This window comes from Mustela nivalis (genome assembly GCF_964662115.1).
Source record: "Mustela nivalis genome assembly, chromosome: 6".
Taxonomy (NCBI): domain Eukaryota; kingdom Metazoa; phylum Chordata; class Mammalia; order Carnivora; family Mustelidae; genus Mustela; species Mustela nivalis.
Window position 1 is genome coordinate 43,071,411 of NC_139025.1, and position 15,929 is coordinate 43,087,339.

The following is a 15,929-nucleotide window of genomic DNA, read 5'->3' on the forward strand; positions in this document are numbered from 1 at the left end:
AACACTTACTTCTACCTTTAATAAACTTGCAAATAATCCCTTTTCCCACGTTTTATGAAAATTTACTTTCACTCCAGATAAAATCCTCCCAAGGTTTGTTCTATTTCATGAGATTCAATTCAGGTTCTGGCCTGAATTTTCAGCTACATAAATACCAACTACCAGTACACTAAAGTACAAAGTGTTATTCCTGATTTTAAACCACTAAATAAAATTGGAGAAAAAACTGTAGAGTTACACACACACACACACGCACACACACAAAACCACCCACAAAAAAAACCCCACAACTGACGGGGAGGGAGTAAGATTATGAATAGCATCTGAATATAAGATATAATCACACAATTCCCATTAAAATCCAGATTTATGCACTAACCAATAAATCATAAAGGTTTAAAACAATACCTTATATTATCTCATCAACTTCTAGCTGATTATCCAAAAGAAAAAAACGCTGGGCTTTTTTCACCATCATACACTTTACTTTTTTACTAAGTTCTCATGGTATGCCAAATAACTCGTACAAGGAGAGGGAATTCTTCTGAAAGCACAGGCTGGTTTAAAATAACTACCAAATTACAAACTTTCATATCTTGTTCAAAATGTTTAAAAACACAGAAGACCTCAAATAACCTTGATCCTCAAGCTTGATAGTGTTACTCTGTGTTCAGCGGCTAACCTGAATGGTTAAAAAGTATATCCCAGCATATTCTTCACAGAGGCCCCGGCCCTGGCTTGTCATCACACTAAGTCCCTTTTCACTCAAAACTTAGAAGGTGCTGCATACTTTTTTAAAACACTAAAATGCTAAATGTAGGTGCAGTAAACTTAAAAGATCCAAATAAATAAAATCAGCAGAATGAGGGTATGAACAGTTTCCATCAGCAACACTAACCAACTCGATAAACAGCAGAGACTTAATATTAAGTAGTCTTATCAAGCAAAGTTATGAAGCAGGTCCTGGTGCATCAGTTCCTTAAGACCGCTGTTTTTATGGCTCTGCAAGGCAGCCCATCTAGGTGAGTTACGATCTAGAATTTTATTTGTAATTTGAAGAAATATTATAGCCGTAATGACTGATGCCTAGTTCCGGTGGCAAAATCTCGGCAGGAAACAGATTTAGCCATTTGAATGTTTTATAAGTTTTTGTAATTGAGGAAACTTTTCATAATCTGACATTTGTTAAAACCACTTATTAGAAATTATGCAGCACAGTAGCTGTGGAAATATGAGCTAGCTTCACAATTATAAAGTCAGCCTATGTAGCCCTTTCCTATTGTATACAGTGGCATAAACCCCACAGCGGCCTATCAGCTAACTGGCAGGCAGGGGGCTGCTCTATTCAAAGTGAGAGATACAAGCTGCAGGGCAAAAACCTGGCAGCTCCCATCTGACCCCACAATCCCCTACTGGTGACAGCTCCAAGCTCCATGGCAAATTAGGCCTTCTCATATTACAATTGGAGAAGACAGATTCCATTAGCAGTATCTGAAATTGAGTGGAGAGCTGCACTGTTATCAGACTTGACTCATAAGCACTGCTATTAATCAGAGCTATGATAGCATTTATATATTTCAAGCTATCTGCTGCCGCTGTGATATTCTGCTACAAAGGGTTGATGGGACTTAGGAAAGTGAACAATAGAGCTTTCTGGGAAAAGCAGAGTAAATCAAGAAAGTCTATGACTTCCGCACATTCTGAAGGGATTGTGGTTTACATAAATTTTCTCCCAATTGGAGATTGAGCTCTTCCTCATCTTACACATGGGATTTAGTTGTCACTCAATGGTAACAGCTGTGAAAAGGTGAAGCGGCCCACCGCTCAGAATATTGCCTTCGCTTTTAAAGCAATTAACCCATGAACAGGAGGATACCTGGTGATATCAAAGGGATTAGGCCAGGCAGTGCATTATTAACATTTCCTTGAACTAATTCTAACTCTGACTAGCTGTCAGAAAAGACTCTACAGTCTTAAAAAAGAGTTTTTGCCCTGCTTTTCTCCCCCCTTCAGAATGAAGTGCTGCTATTTGAGCCTAATATGTCCCTCTACTTAGAAGAAAATGCAAATGAACCAAGCTCTTAATATGCTTAACCAGTCTGAGTCAATGCAATTTTAAGACAAGTTTGAGAGAAATATGTGATCAATTAACCAGGGATCAAGACAGATATTCTCCTGAATGGAAATTAATGCTCCAGTACTTTCCATTCTTCTTCAACTACAAAAACTTGGTGACTATTTGTTACTTATTCATAGTTACCTCTGAAATTAGGAAGAGCTTGACATTATTCTCTATGGCAATAATCTAAAATACTCTTTGAGCTGGAAAATCCAAATGTCCCTTAAGCAGGAGATTCTACATTCTCTAAGGTATGGCATTTTAATTTCCTATTCTTTATTGAATGGAATCTTAGCTGGAGCTCTAAGAATCGCAGACACAGCGCTCTGAATCAAATATTCCTCTTCCAAAAGTTTAATCGAATTAATTTTTAGCAGCAGCGTAATGTTTAGAATTACATAACTTATAAAAAATAATGTAAACCCCATACTTAGCTCATAAGTAAAATACTGGCACAAAATGATCTGCCAGAAGATATTTAAATATCCCTGAAATTGGTTGTCAGTTCTTTGTTGTGAGCAGGCAGTTTTCAATATACCTTCAATTATCATTAACATTCATATATTCTAGGTAACCTGGTGGACATTAAGAGATCTGATTTCTTCCTATACAATGTTAACGGTGTTAGAAAGTTTTTTAATGCAAGTTTCTTAGAACAGTACCTTCTAGAAAAAAATACCTGAAAAGCTGTTTATTCAATGGTTAGTAACTTTGTCTTAATTTAAGTAAACCTGAATTTTGGTTATAAAAACTAAAATAGTTCTACTTTCGATTCGCAACAAACATTGTTAATTAATTCTTCCATACTTCCATTTGGCCCATAATAGTTTGGACTCTTAAGCCTACTGAGAATAGATTTCCTGCCCTCGACCTACCAAAATAAATGATACAAGATATGCCCTCATCTGAGATCATAAGCAATTTAAATCCTCCCTGAGGTAAAGAATTTTTATAAAATGCTATCAACATACTCCATTCTCTTTTAGTGATACCAGAGCATAAGAAATGGAAGCATGTTGATGTTTCGAGACAGTAATTTCAGTGCTCCTCCCTTATTAGGTATATAGGACTTAGTCTGAGTTTGCTTAGAAAAGAAGTTTGAAATTCAAGTACTAAGCAACACTAAATCACATTCATATCAGTGACTTATCTGACCTGTAACTTTTAAAATTTCGTATTATTAAGATTTGTGAATTTCAAAATGACACTTAAAGTATCATACCATCAAACTTAAAAAATCATTTACTTCAATGGCCTTAAAAGAGAAAAATCTCAGTTCCTACAAATCCCTGTGTTAGGTAGTCTTAAAAACACAGACGTACACGTTAATAAAATGAATACTATTTCATATAAATGAAATGTATTAAACTCCCTTCACATTGTGAATGCTGAAAAATACCCCTGAAGGAGACAATATATAAATAAACGCCATAATCTGACTATTTTTAATTCAATAAAGTATAGCGACGCATACAGCTTTCAAAGTGCTGTTTTACTCCTATGCCTTCCTACATTAGGGCGAAGCAAATATACATGAGTTCTTGTCAACCATTAGGAAAGACTGACAAAAAATGCAGTGTTAATGACATCTTATGGCTCTTAAAAGCAAGAGAAAGATGCAAGGAAGGCAAAAATTACATAGTAATTGGAAGCAACGAATAAATTGTTCTTTCAATCTAAGTCATGTTTACTGAAAGAAGTGGAGCTTTTTACATCAACACATTTAAACAGAAATTTGCTTTTAAAATACAATCTTTGTTTAAAGGGTACAGAAGGTCTTTATGTCCACCCCAAGAGCTAAATATAGTGAATGCCATGGGAACAATTACCTGAAAAAAACCTAAACCTGTTAAAAGAATTAATTTACTGCGCACCAGTCAGCGCTAATCCTACGTGTACAGTAATGTTCTCTGAAGTGATGGGGGAGAAAAAGAATCAAACTGTTTCCTGGATCAAAACCCTCCAATATTCCACAACAAAATGGAATGATGATTTGGCCTGTCAATGAATAAAGTAGTAAAATGTCTCCTCAACAAATTCTAATAAAGGAGGCAACCTGTAAAGGAATACATTTACTATACGCTGGACTGGAAAAAAGCTGTCACTGTAATGGCTGCACAGGTACTGTGTCCTGCTGTTGGGTTTATACTCACAGAAGAAAGGTTTTAAAGGTTAAGTTCAGGTCATACAACAAATGAAATTGTAACAAGCCAGCTGACATTGTATAATGTCTTCTTCCACTCAATCAATAGGCTACTGTTAGTCCTATTACCATAGAGATGGCTTGCTCTTTCCTGAAGGGTGTCTATTGTTTGACAAAACAGATTTGCCACTTGAACTGGGTTGTTCCCAGAGGACGTGTACCTTGTCAATTATTTGTACTCAAAATAATGAAGTATTTTCATATTAAAATGTATGTAAGAGATAATATTGTGAGATCCCTTTTCTGAAAGAAAGCAACTTTCCCAAGCACAATATTACTCAAACATTCTTAAATCACTAATATATTCAGTTTAGTCATATTAAGGGTTTTTGATTTAAAGCGTATGCCAGCAAACATACAAATTTACCATTAAGACTTTATTTAAAAAACGGGGGTCGCAGGTTAAATGTGCTAATCTAAAACCCATTACAATCATGGAGGATAATAAAAGCTATTTTAAAATATAGACAACTCAAAGGAAAATTATTGTCCAAAGCTATTTGGATTCTGTAAAATCATGATTTTTATGTATGATTTTTACAGTGGTTTTCATGTAGAATGGTATCACCAATTAATATATTGAAAAGCATGGAAAAGTTTTCTCAGAAAACAAGTTATTTGCATAAGAGCTTTTGATAGCCCTATAGCATTTAAATATGTTATAGAAATGAGCTTCTAAAACACAGATAAAAAAATAACAAAAAATAAATTACAGATGAACTACCAAAATAAATACAAGTATTAATTTTCTTTAAATGCCTTTGTCGTAAATGTCTTGTGAAGATTATCAATTCACACATTCAATACAAGACAAGCAGTTCTACATTTCAACCTATATATTCAAAATTTTTAAAGATCAGTTTTTCTCTCCATAGAAATAACGGATTATTAATTACAGGATTCAAGAGAAACAATTCTAAAGATTATTCTAATTACTTAGAAAAAGAAAGTATTCATAATACTATCAATCCAAGCAGAGATATTATTTTCATCATTTCATACTGAAAGATTGGCTATCACTGAAAACCTGTAAGACTGAAATAAAGATGAATTAAATAATATAGATACAAATGTAGTAAACGATCAACAGTTATAATATTTGAATCTGAAAGCTTTCCACAATTAAATTTAAAAGTAAGCTTTAGGGTTAAAATTATGCTAACTTTTACCCTTTTATAAATAATTAAAAAGGAAATTTAGAAAGAATTTAGTCAAAGGGCAATTTTACGACTGATGCAAATAAAACATTAGTCTCCAAAAATGGCATTTGAAATTGTCTATTCAAATTATATTATATTTGCATACAAAAATTGTTTTTATAATAAAAACTGCAGTAGTTTTTGAAAAAGTGTTTTAATTTGGTTCTCCCTTTGCAGAAAGCATAACTTGTATTTTTTACTGTACTCTCCTTAGGCATAGGTTAGACTGGTTAAGAATGAAGGAGACAGGAGCAGCAAAGACAAAGAAGTTTACCAACGTCCCAAGCTAATGACCCATTTTTGTAAAAGCAAGGTAGCCTTCCAAACTAAGAAAATCTTCCATCAATGAAATAAGTGGGGTCTAATTTGCATACCTTCCCTACAGCTATAAGGGAACAAAGTGAAACCTTACCAAAACCATATCCCAAACTGATTTCCTTAGTTAACAGCCTCATTTCTAAGAGTATACAAGATGCATATATTTAGAATACAATATAATTAGGCATTAACTCTGGACCAGGTAAGCAGCTGCCCATCAGCAACACTCTGAGTAATTAAATGATATTTACCATTTCCCAAAACAGGAACTTCATACTGTTGAATTAAACTGGCCCATCTGCATCTTCATAAAATGACAAACCTTTTTTAGTTTTGCCTAACGAACCAGTTTGTGGTAACGAACTGGTGACACCTTGACTCCATTGCAGGAAGCACATCCAACTATGTAATCATCGGAGGGGTCAAGTACGTATGAAATTACTGGAAATTAAGAAAGTGATTCACAGCAGTGATTAGGAAAAAACCATTCAAGCAAAAGAGTCTTGTTTTGGGGGTTTCATTTAATGTATGTACCTAGGCCATCAAAACGCTCTGTCTCCAATTAGCCAAGATTAATATTAACTCTCAACTACTTTACCTGAAAACGGTGAAAAAAAGTAATGATGCGGCTACTGCTCCAAAGAAGCCACACAGGAGATTGACACGGTAGGCAACTGAACCAAAAGGAAAGAGTATGATTGCCAGTTTAGCCACCAGCGTGAACAAAGGATAGCCAGGAGGATGGGCAACCTATGGAAAAATCAGCAAGTTAGAAGGTTTTCACCTCCACAAGAGTCACACTGGCTTTAATTGCAAAGTAGCCCTTTGCTTGGGCAAGTATAAAGACTAAGAGGCAAGAACAACATGTTTGAATAGTGGTTTTCTATTGTAATCCTTTTGTGCCAATACAAATAAATATTTTCTTTAGCGGATTTGGCAGCGTCTACCACATGGTGTGTCACCTAGAGAAAGGGTGACATATTTCATTGTCAGTTCTTAAGCAGTTTGTTCTCTGGGTTCACAGTACATTAGGGTCATTTAAAAGGCTATTAAAAAAAAGCAGGTTCTGAAATTTCGTATTGGTTAGAAAGTTGAAAGACCACACCGCTATCGGATTGCCACCATGCTGACAGTCCTAAGGTCTTGCCTAAAGGGATCATGAACCATAATAAAGTTTATTAAATAATAAACTTATTAAAACTGTTAACCCGATTTATTTTATTCTCCATAGCTTATACAAAACTTGGGGTGATAATAAGCTAGCTACTGTATATATAGTAAAGGCTTTGCTTTATAATTTAGTTTAATTGGATTTAAAACTTAAAGTAAATTGTCACGTACTGTACTTATAAGTTACTAAAAACTGGGGTTTAAAAATAAATTAATCTACTTTACTCCATGCTTAATTAAACTTTCTTAATTCCTAAAACTGTTAATGAGAGCATTGATTAAACAATAAAACTAATACTTACTCCAAGCTCATGTGCGGCTGTGATCAGTTCCCCTGTGAAAAAATAATGTAAAACCAATAATTACTATTAGAAAATGACACTCCTCCAAAGTTTTCAAAATCCAAATGCTTGCACTGGGGTTTTGCATTAATTTGACTGGATAAAACTGTAAATCTGTAGAGATTTAACAGCATGAAATAGTCTAAGGATATTTTCTCCCTTAGGTCTTACTGAACAAATGATCTTTGATAGTCTTTTAATAACTGGTCAGTGGAAACATAGGTGAATTCTGGTTTTTAAAAAGTGCTTATTTTCCTTCCTAAAAGTGGTGCACACTTGCAAAAACATAGAAACTTCTCATAGAATGTTAGTGTTATATGCCGTAATGATCCTCAAGAATTTAGTATAAAAATGTCTACAAAGATGCAACTTTATGATAATGTAAAATGTGCAGACCTCTGAGGCGTGGACACTCCCTAACATGTACCATTCGGCCCTAAACAGGCATTTGAACATCTTCTCTACATTAATTATCTCTGATATCTTTAAATAATTGCCAAGCACTTATTAGTTCCAAGTTATTTTGGTAAGCTCTGACTACCATACATTTTTGCAAACCACTAAATCACATTATTTACATAGTCCTTGTAATTCCTCACCATCCGTGATTATTTCTAAAATTACAATGCAGTAATTCAATGTCTATTTGTTAATATTTTAAGTATCCAGAGCACAAGGGCTATTTATGACTCATTCCTGTACACTGCAGTACAGGACAATGTAAGAAATCAGTGTTGATGGGCTCATGAGAGTTACTAGTATTTATTAGTTAATGTATTAATGTCCATTTTCTGCCCTTCGATGGGTTATCAGTGCTCTTCTTTAATTTCTAGGTCCCAGCCACAATGTAGATCTTTACCCTCTGGCCTGGAGGACAGCAAGAGCTTTGGCCAGTTTTCTATTTCATCTTCCTACGAAATCACCTGTTGCCACGCCATCTCCCCGAAACAGGTTGGACTGTACCACTAATCCAAAATTTCTCAATGGCTGCTCTCTGCTTCCTAAATGGAGTTCACATTCCTCAGCATAACATGCTAGCCCTCTAAAGGCTCCAGGGTCCCTTTTTAAGGCATAGATCAGTGAAACCTATGTTTGCTTCAGTCAAATCTGATTACTCTGGAATGGTTCTTTTGCACCTCTTATTACTCATTTTCTCACCCAGTATTCTCTCCTAAATCCTTCAAAGCCTAGATCAATTGCCACCTTCTCAGTGACACCTTTCCTTATACATACCCCTCCCCAGCCTCCCCCACTAGAATTAATCACTTCTTCCTCCTCCATAGAACCTGCTCTAACTTCTCTATTTAGCACTCATTTAGACTGCTTTATATTCTAGTTAGTTGTTTTCATTTCTGTCTTTTCTAAGTTGAAAATATTATCCTATCCATGTCAGGGGCCTGTCGAAGACACCACCACCTTTCTCTCATCTGGTCCCACAAAGAAACTAATTCAAGTCCTGCATACAGAGGTTGACAGTTAAGACAAATCATATTGTCATCTTTGCAGACACCCCTATCTTAGGGTGAATGACTGCTTATGTCATGGAAGCCCCATAAGGGCACCCAAAGACAGATACTACTTATCTAAGTCAGTTAGATAACTCAAGGATACCCTCAAGTTTTCTGGACATATTCAAGAGCATTTTGGAAACCAAAAGCACTTTTGGTATCTTAACAGACTTCTTTAAAGAAATAGTTTACGGTCTAAAAATATTTAAACTAACTTCCCTTTGGAACTACTGTCAAAGACATTTTATCCAGGATGGATTAGCTGGTCTTCAGTCCCAAACTGCTTTAATCAGCTTTTTGGTATTTCTGTTGGTATGAGGAAACACAGTTAAGTTCAAATTTTCAAAGTCAACGTTTATTCTCCTCCATGTAAAATGTATTTAGAATTGCACTTTACATTAAGAAAAATACCCTACTTTCTCTAACTTCTTACCATTAAAAAATCGTAATGCTGTTACCCTTTACCGAAGTTCTGTAGGTGTAAAAATCAGGAATGTGACAAACTTCCATCACCTCCTCTTATCAAATGTTAAACTAAAACCTAAATAGGAAAGATAGCTACAGTTCAACGTCTATAAATATATCCCTGAAAAAAGCTAAAGGGGAAACATTATTCTTAAAATTGAGTATGATAATGAAAAAAGAGAATGTCACTAGGAGGGGGAAAAGAGCCTCCTGGATATGGTTGCTCCCACCCCTTAACCTACGGCTTCCTCAAAGTTAAGTCCTTATTACAGCCTGCACCAGAATAATCTGGATTCTTTTTAAAAATGAAGATTCCTTGACCAAACCTACCTATATTAAGACCCTCTGGCACTGAGGGTCAAGTTTGCCAGGCAATTCTGAGGTACATTCAAGTTTGAGAATTACAGTTTTTCTGTCTGAGATGCAAGTAGGTGGCAAGCTCAGAATTGTTAGTGGATGCTTAACCTTTACAAAAACCAGCTCCCTCTGTGTTATACTTTTTCTAATATTAATTACATAACTATATTCTCATCTATCAAGTCTGTTAGACAGTATCCTTAAAATATATAAACACATAAATAGGCTACTTTATTTTTCCCAAGTATAACAAATGATGTGGAGGCGAGATTCCTATACTCTCCTCCAAAGGATCATGAGTGTTCCCACCCGTAAACTGTGCATCAAACAATGTAAAAAATAATTTTGGCAAGGCTACCCAATGTGATAGATTTATGAAGCATAATTTAAGACTCATCAAGAAGAAAAATACAGGGCGCCTCGGTGGCTCAGTGGGTTAAGCTGCTGCCTTCGGCTCAGGTCATGATCTCAGGGTCCTGGGATCGAGTCCCACATCGGGCTCTCTGCTCAGCAGGGAGCCTCTGTTTCCTCCTCTCTCTCTCTCTCTGCCTGCCTCTATGCCTACTTGTGATCTCTCTCTGTCAAATAAATAAATAAAATCTTAAAAAAAAAAAGAAGAAAAATACATACTTTATATTGGTTTTGAGATGTGTTCTGTTTATTGATTAAAAAAAAAAACCACAACATTCAAGGAGGACAGTATCTTCAACATATAAACAAGATTATCAAAGATACCATTACACAAATTTTACTGGCAATCCTTGGAAAAGTTTATCATTCCTAACAAAGAACATCAAAATTTTAGATGTAACCACTATTTAGTATCAACTAAACAAATCAAAATACCTAGAGAGTCTGGTTAACTTAATGTAAATAAGTAACTTTATTCTACTGGGAAAAAATAACAGTATTAATAAAGACACCAATCATAGATTTAAAGTAGCACTATATATGGGATGACAGATTTAACAAAGAACTTAGAAGAGAGGTTAAGAGAGTGTATGTTCTAAAGTCAATCTTCTGGAGTTCTTTCCTCGACTGCCCCTGCGTGCTAGCTGTGTGATTCTGGACACAGCTTAGACTCAGTTTTGGATGGAAGATACTGATAGTACCTACCTCACAGAAGGTTAAGAACTGGATTAAAACAACAATACATGTAAAGCACCTGGAATTGTGCCTGGCCTATAGTAAGTGCTCAGTAAGTGTTAATTATTTTTATTCATCTCACCCAAAACTTCAGGCTGGAAGAACCATGGTAAGCAACTGTCAATGCTTGCTTCCTTCCTTCCTCCCTTTTTCTTTCTTCCCCTCAAGGTACAGAACTACTCAATCTTTAAGTAATGCTCTCCATTGTCAGAACTCTCAAAACTATAGGTATTTCTATTATTTAATGTAAGCCTTGGAAGCATAGTAACTCCATTCCCAACTATACTAATGAAACACATTTCCTATTTGTTCAGTAGGATTTGAAAGAAAGAATAATGGCAATGATTTATAAAAGGAACATCAAGAAGCCTCAGTTAGAAGTTAGCCCGGGGAAGATGGCCCCCAGGGTCCCCCAACTCCTGGAGTTCTAGCTATATAATCCTCTCCCCCATGAGCGTGGGCTGGATTGACGAACGAACTGCCAAGAATAAGACCGGGCAGGGGTCTATCAATCACTTCCACGACTCGGCTCAGGAAATGACAGACGTGTGAGATGAAGGTGCCATCTCTTTCTCTTCACAACAGTCGGCTTCCCGAGGGACCCACGTGGCAAAGAACGGGATTGAGGTGAGAAGCTTGAATCCTCCCCCAAGATGAGCCCTGGGAAGACCGCATGACTGCAACCCTGTCCTGAAGAAGGGCACCCACTAACCGCGCCGAGATTCCTGATGCACAGGAAAGGTGACATAACAAACATCTGCTGTTTTAAGCCACTAACTCTGGGGTCATCTTGTTACAAAGCAAGACATAACTAGTACACTCCATTCTTTCAATCTATAGATTCCCCTCGAGAAGGTACAGCACTACTGGCATTATCGGACGGGCACTTAACCTGCCAGCAAGACAAAACCAAACGAACCCCGGCTCTCGCTCCTCATCCCAAACGTGTACCGATCCTGTAACAAATAGGTAACAACTGCTGATGTGATCTCAGTGGTCCGCACTTTTCTTTTTAACAGAAGCAGCTTGCTTTAAGCCACAACTGGCTTCCACTCTTTTAAGGGTTCTCCCTCAAATACTCGGCGTGGCCCGTTCCTTTTCAACATGCAGGTTTCCGCTAAAATACCGCGTTGGGAGGCCTTTCCCGACTGGCCCTTCTGGAGGAGGCGCTCGGCCCCACGCCCGCGTCGATCCCACCTTCCCTCCGACGGTGCGTCGCTGTTTGGTCAGTAGTGTGTGGACCGTCTCTACCCGCCCTACAACACTCCCCGCGATACTCGGTCCCCACCACTGTGACCCCTTCTGTCTGGAACGCAGTGAGGACTCAGTAAGTGACATCGGTGGGCTAAAAGGGAGTGGAAAGCAAAAACTCGGGTCCCGAAAAAGGACCTGGCCAGGTGCAGAGGTCGCTAAGTCCCCCCAGGCGAAACCAGCCAGTCCCGTCTTCAAAGTCGGAGAACTACAGACACCAGTTCCGGGAATGGAAAACAGAAGGTGGTCCGGGCACGCAGAACCCGGCAAGGAGCACGGGCGGGCGGAGCGGGGGGCGCGAGCTGACCCACCAGGGAGAGGGGCGGGAGGGCGGCCCTGAGATACTTTACCCGAGTCTCCCCCCGGCACCGAGGGGGGCAGCGTGAGGGTGAACACGGCGGCCACGGCGGCGAACACGGCCAAGCCGCCGCGGAGGCCCCCAGAGCGCCGCGGCCCCACCCGGGCTGCCCGCCCCCGGGCCGGGCCCCTGACGTCGCCATGGAGACCCATGGGCCCCTGAGGCCCGGGGAAGGAGGCCGCGACGGGCCCAAGGACTCGAGCAGCCCCGGGCTTCCCCAGCGACAGGCGAGCGCACCCCGCGTGGCGGCTTCCGGGTCGGACGTCGGCTCCCTCCCCGGACCGCACCTTCCTCCGCCGGGCGCGGGGAGAGGGCACGGCCCGCCTGGCACGAGCCGCTGGGGGTTCCTGAGTAGCGCGCCACGCGGTGGGACGCATGGGGTTCTAATGTGTTTTAAAGTCGCCCACCATGAGCAAGAGCCTTCTTTTAAGAAAGGAAGCCCGAGCCCGGAGATGCCGATGTACGGCCTCCCCCCCCACCTCACACTGACTTGGTCGGGTCTGCCAGAGACAGAGCGGGGTCGCAAACCGGGGTGCGCCGGGCCCGCCTCTGCCCCCTCTGGTGTGGGGTGGAACTACACGAGGGGGTGCTGCGGTCCGGAGCCCGAGCCCGCGCTGCGCCAGAGCCGCGCAAAGCGCGCGCAAGGTAGGCGCGAAGCAGGCGGGTACGTCGCACCCATCGCTTGTTCACTACCCTTCATGACGATCCCTGTGCGAATTATTAAATCGCAGAGTTGCTTCCAGAGAGATGAAAGTACGCTCGTTGGTCTATTTTTTCCCTTATGCCACGAGGAAAACTCAACCGACGAGTTGAGAAACTTGAGTGTCTGGGTCAATGCTAGTAATTCCTATCCTGTTAAGTTGTCTCCTGCTTTAATGAACAGGGCTGTTGCGGTGGAGCCTTGACACAGCATGACAAGTGAAACGGAGACACTGTACTCTGTACAGAGCTACGAGGCGTCAAAGAACGGGGACTGTCGGACAACCGCATAGCACGGCTCTTAGTAAGATTTTTAAGCTTACGTTTTCCATTATTATAGTAATTACTCTGAAGTGGGAGGGGAAGAGGGCATCCTCTGCGGAATGCTTCTCCAAATACACCGAAGATTAGTGACAATCTGGAGCATGTCGCAAGGACTCTGATGGGAACACAATGTCTCAACTGTAGAGTGACATACACCTACAGAGATAGGTGGTTGTGGCGGCAAGGCCCTTGTCTTTCTCAAGTACTTAACATAATACTTTCTCGGCCATACTGGGGGTTCCTGGAGGTCAGGGGCCGTGTGGTAGGCAGCTTTTAAATTAGCGCCCAGTGATCCCCGGACTGCGAGTATTGATTGCTGTATGTGACCCTCTCCCTCTGTGGGGGCCAGAGTGCTCAGGAGCATAAGGCATGAGTGACTGTCGTCACTTTGCAGATTAGGGTTCTAAAAACCTGACTTCCATCGTGCTAACACAGGCTGCTTTCTATTTCTTTCCTGAAAGAGCATGCCAGTGATTCATGCTGAGCCAAGCATGTCCATTTCATCTTTTGCTCCTGAGCTTTATGAAAAGATACATTTTTATCATGGCAAATTATTTTTGAAAGGGCATAATTCTTTGCCCACGTATGGGTAGGAGAGGTCAGTGTCGGAAGTAGGAATTTGGGAGTTCTCCTGTAGGGATGAGAAGGATGAATAAGTTCACCCAGGCACAGTGTATCAAGAACAAGGTTAAGGTCAAGTATTATCCCCTATCTTCATTTCCAGAATGGCAGGCGTGGAGGAGAGAACAGTGGCAAAGGGTAACGTGTCTCAAGAAGCTCGGGAAGAAGAGATGTTGGTGCAGGCTATGTGGTCAGGTGGTCCCAGAGGGGTGAAGGACCTGAAGAGAGCCAGATTGAGGTTTTGTGGGGCTTGAGTTCATACAATTTGGAGAATCATCTGAGCAAAAGAATACAAAACTGCAGATACAACATTAGGAACAGGCATTGGAAGGAGCCCCTGCTAGTGACAGGCCGTGAAACTGAAGTTTAGTTAGCCTCACAGTTGATCTCCTTTGAGGATGATGTTGGGCCAGTTCTCGGTCTGCGCCCGGCTCTCTCTCTCAGGACATGCGCTGATGCTTCCCTCCCACCTGGAGCACCATCTCCTCCAGGCTTCCCTGAGACAATACTGCTTTGGCTCTTTGAACCACTGGCCTCTCTGCCCCGACCTTGCTTCTGTCAGACCTCCAAACACTGGAGTGTGCCAGGGCTCACTTGTAGACTAACTTTTCTTTTTCTGCGTCCTTTCCCAAAATAATTTTACTGAAATTTTAAGTAGCAAATGTAGTTTAATAAATCTCAAAACTACACACTGCCATCCTTTCCTTAAAGCAGCTGCTTTAGGAGAAAGCTTTAGCAGCTGCTTTAAAAGAAAATAACTGCACTGCGATTTCCCTATTTATGTATTTAAACAACATTTCAAACCTGGCCAACTTTGCCTCTCTTATTTGCACTGTATGCCATGCCTAAAATGATGACTGGCACAAAATAGTACTTAACAAATGTTGGTGTAATGGATGGATATATGCACAATGAGAGACCGCTGGTGTATCCATTAGGGAATTGCATTTAGCAGCTGGTAACAGAGACTCCCGTTACAGTGTCTTCAACATGCCGGCATTTATTTTCTTATGTGGGTCTGAAAGCAGTCAGTCCGACATTGATTTGGCAACTCTCTCATGTCCTTAAGGAAGAAACTGAGCTTCTTATTATCTCTCTGCCCCATCCTTCTCAACTTATGTCCTGAAGGTCATCTCTTGACCCCTGATGGATGCTAATGCTCCAGACATTTCATCTGTATTTGAGAAAGAAAGAGAAAGGATGCGAAGCAATGGGAGTGTCCCATCCTTTTAAAGAGGGTTATGGAAATGCCACTGCATAACAATGCTACATCTCATTGGTCACAGTTGGGTAACAGGCCACTCTTAGGGAAAAAGGCAGTTGAGAAATGTACCTTTGAGGCTAGATGGTTTTTCAGGATTCTATTACCAAGGAGGAAGGGGAGAATGGATATCGGAATGCAACTAGCAGGTGCTGCTGTAGTTGGATTTGGTGAGTTGGAAGTATCTGAACCTTGAAAGTTCAGGGGGTAAGTTTCCGTGGAGTTGTAGATATGGAAACCAGGCAGTAGTGGCTAGGAAATGAGGAAATGGAAGTGTGGAGGCGAAGGGAGAGAGAGAAGTGGTATGGGAATTCATAGGGATTGAAGTGTCAAATGAGTTTTTTGTAATTTAAGAGAATATTTGGAGAGAGATGGTAATGAAGTACAGATGTACGGGAGGCTTGAGGGGATGGAACCAAGGAAGAAAGAAGAGGAAGGATGAAAACATTAGAGTTTAGGAGGGAAATTAATGGAACGCATAACAGTTGAACTTGACCCTAAGGAACATATACCTATTATACATGCTCTGGTTCATTCCACAGTGGGTTAGAGACAGCTACTGTAATACATACTATAAATTAGGAAAATA

At 40.1% G+C, this 15,929-nt stretch overlaps 1 protein-coding gene across 2 annotated transcripts in view; it reads right to left on the minus strand.

Moving 5' to 3' along the window:
- The window catches only part of TMEM260 (transmembrane protein 260), a 68,750-nt gene extending 56,034 nt beyond the window's left edge, over positions 1–12,716 (minus strand). The window contains exons 1-3 of one of the 2 annotated variants that reach the window (XM_082735065.1): positions 12,428–12,716; positions 7,312–7,343; positions 6,438–6,589 (exon numbers count right to left, since the gene is read on the minus strand). In XM_082735065.1, the coding sequence (XP_082591191.1) occupies positions 6,438–6,589; positions 7,312–7,343; positions 12,428–12,587 (344 nt within the window). In that variant the 5' untranslated portion in view covers positions 12,588–12,716. The remainder of the gene's footprint in view (positions 1–6,437; positions 6,590–7,311; positions 7,344–12,427) is intronic. The other variant, XM_082735064.1, reaches the window with a different exon arrangement.
- Between the last annotated feature and the right edge of the window lie 3,213 nt (positions 12,717–15,929).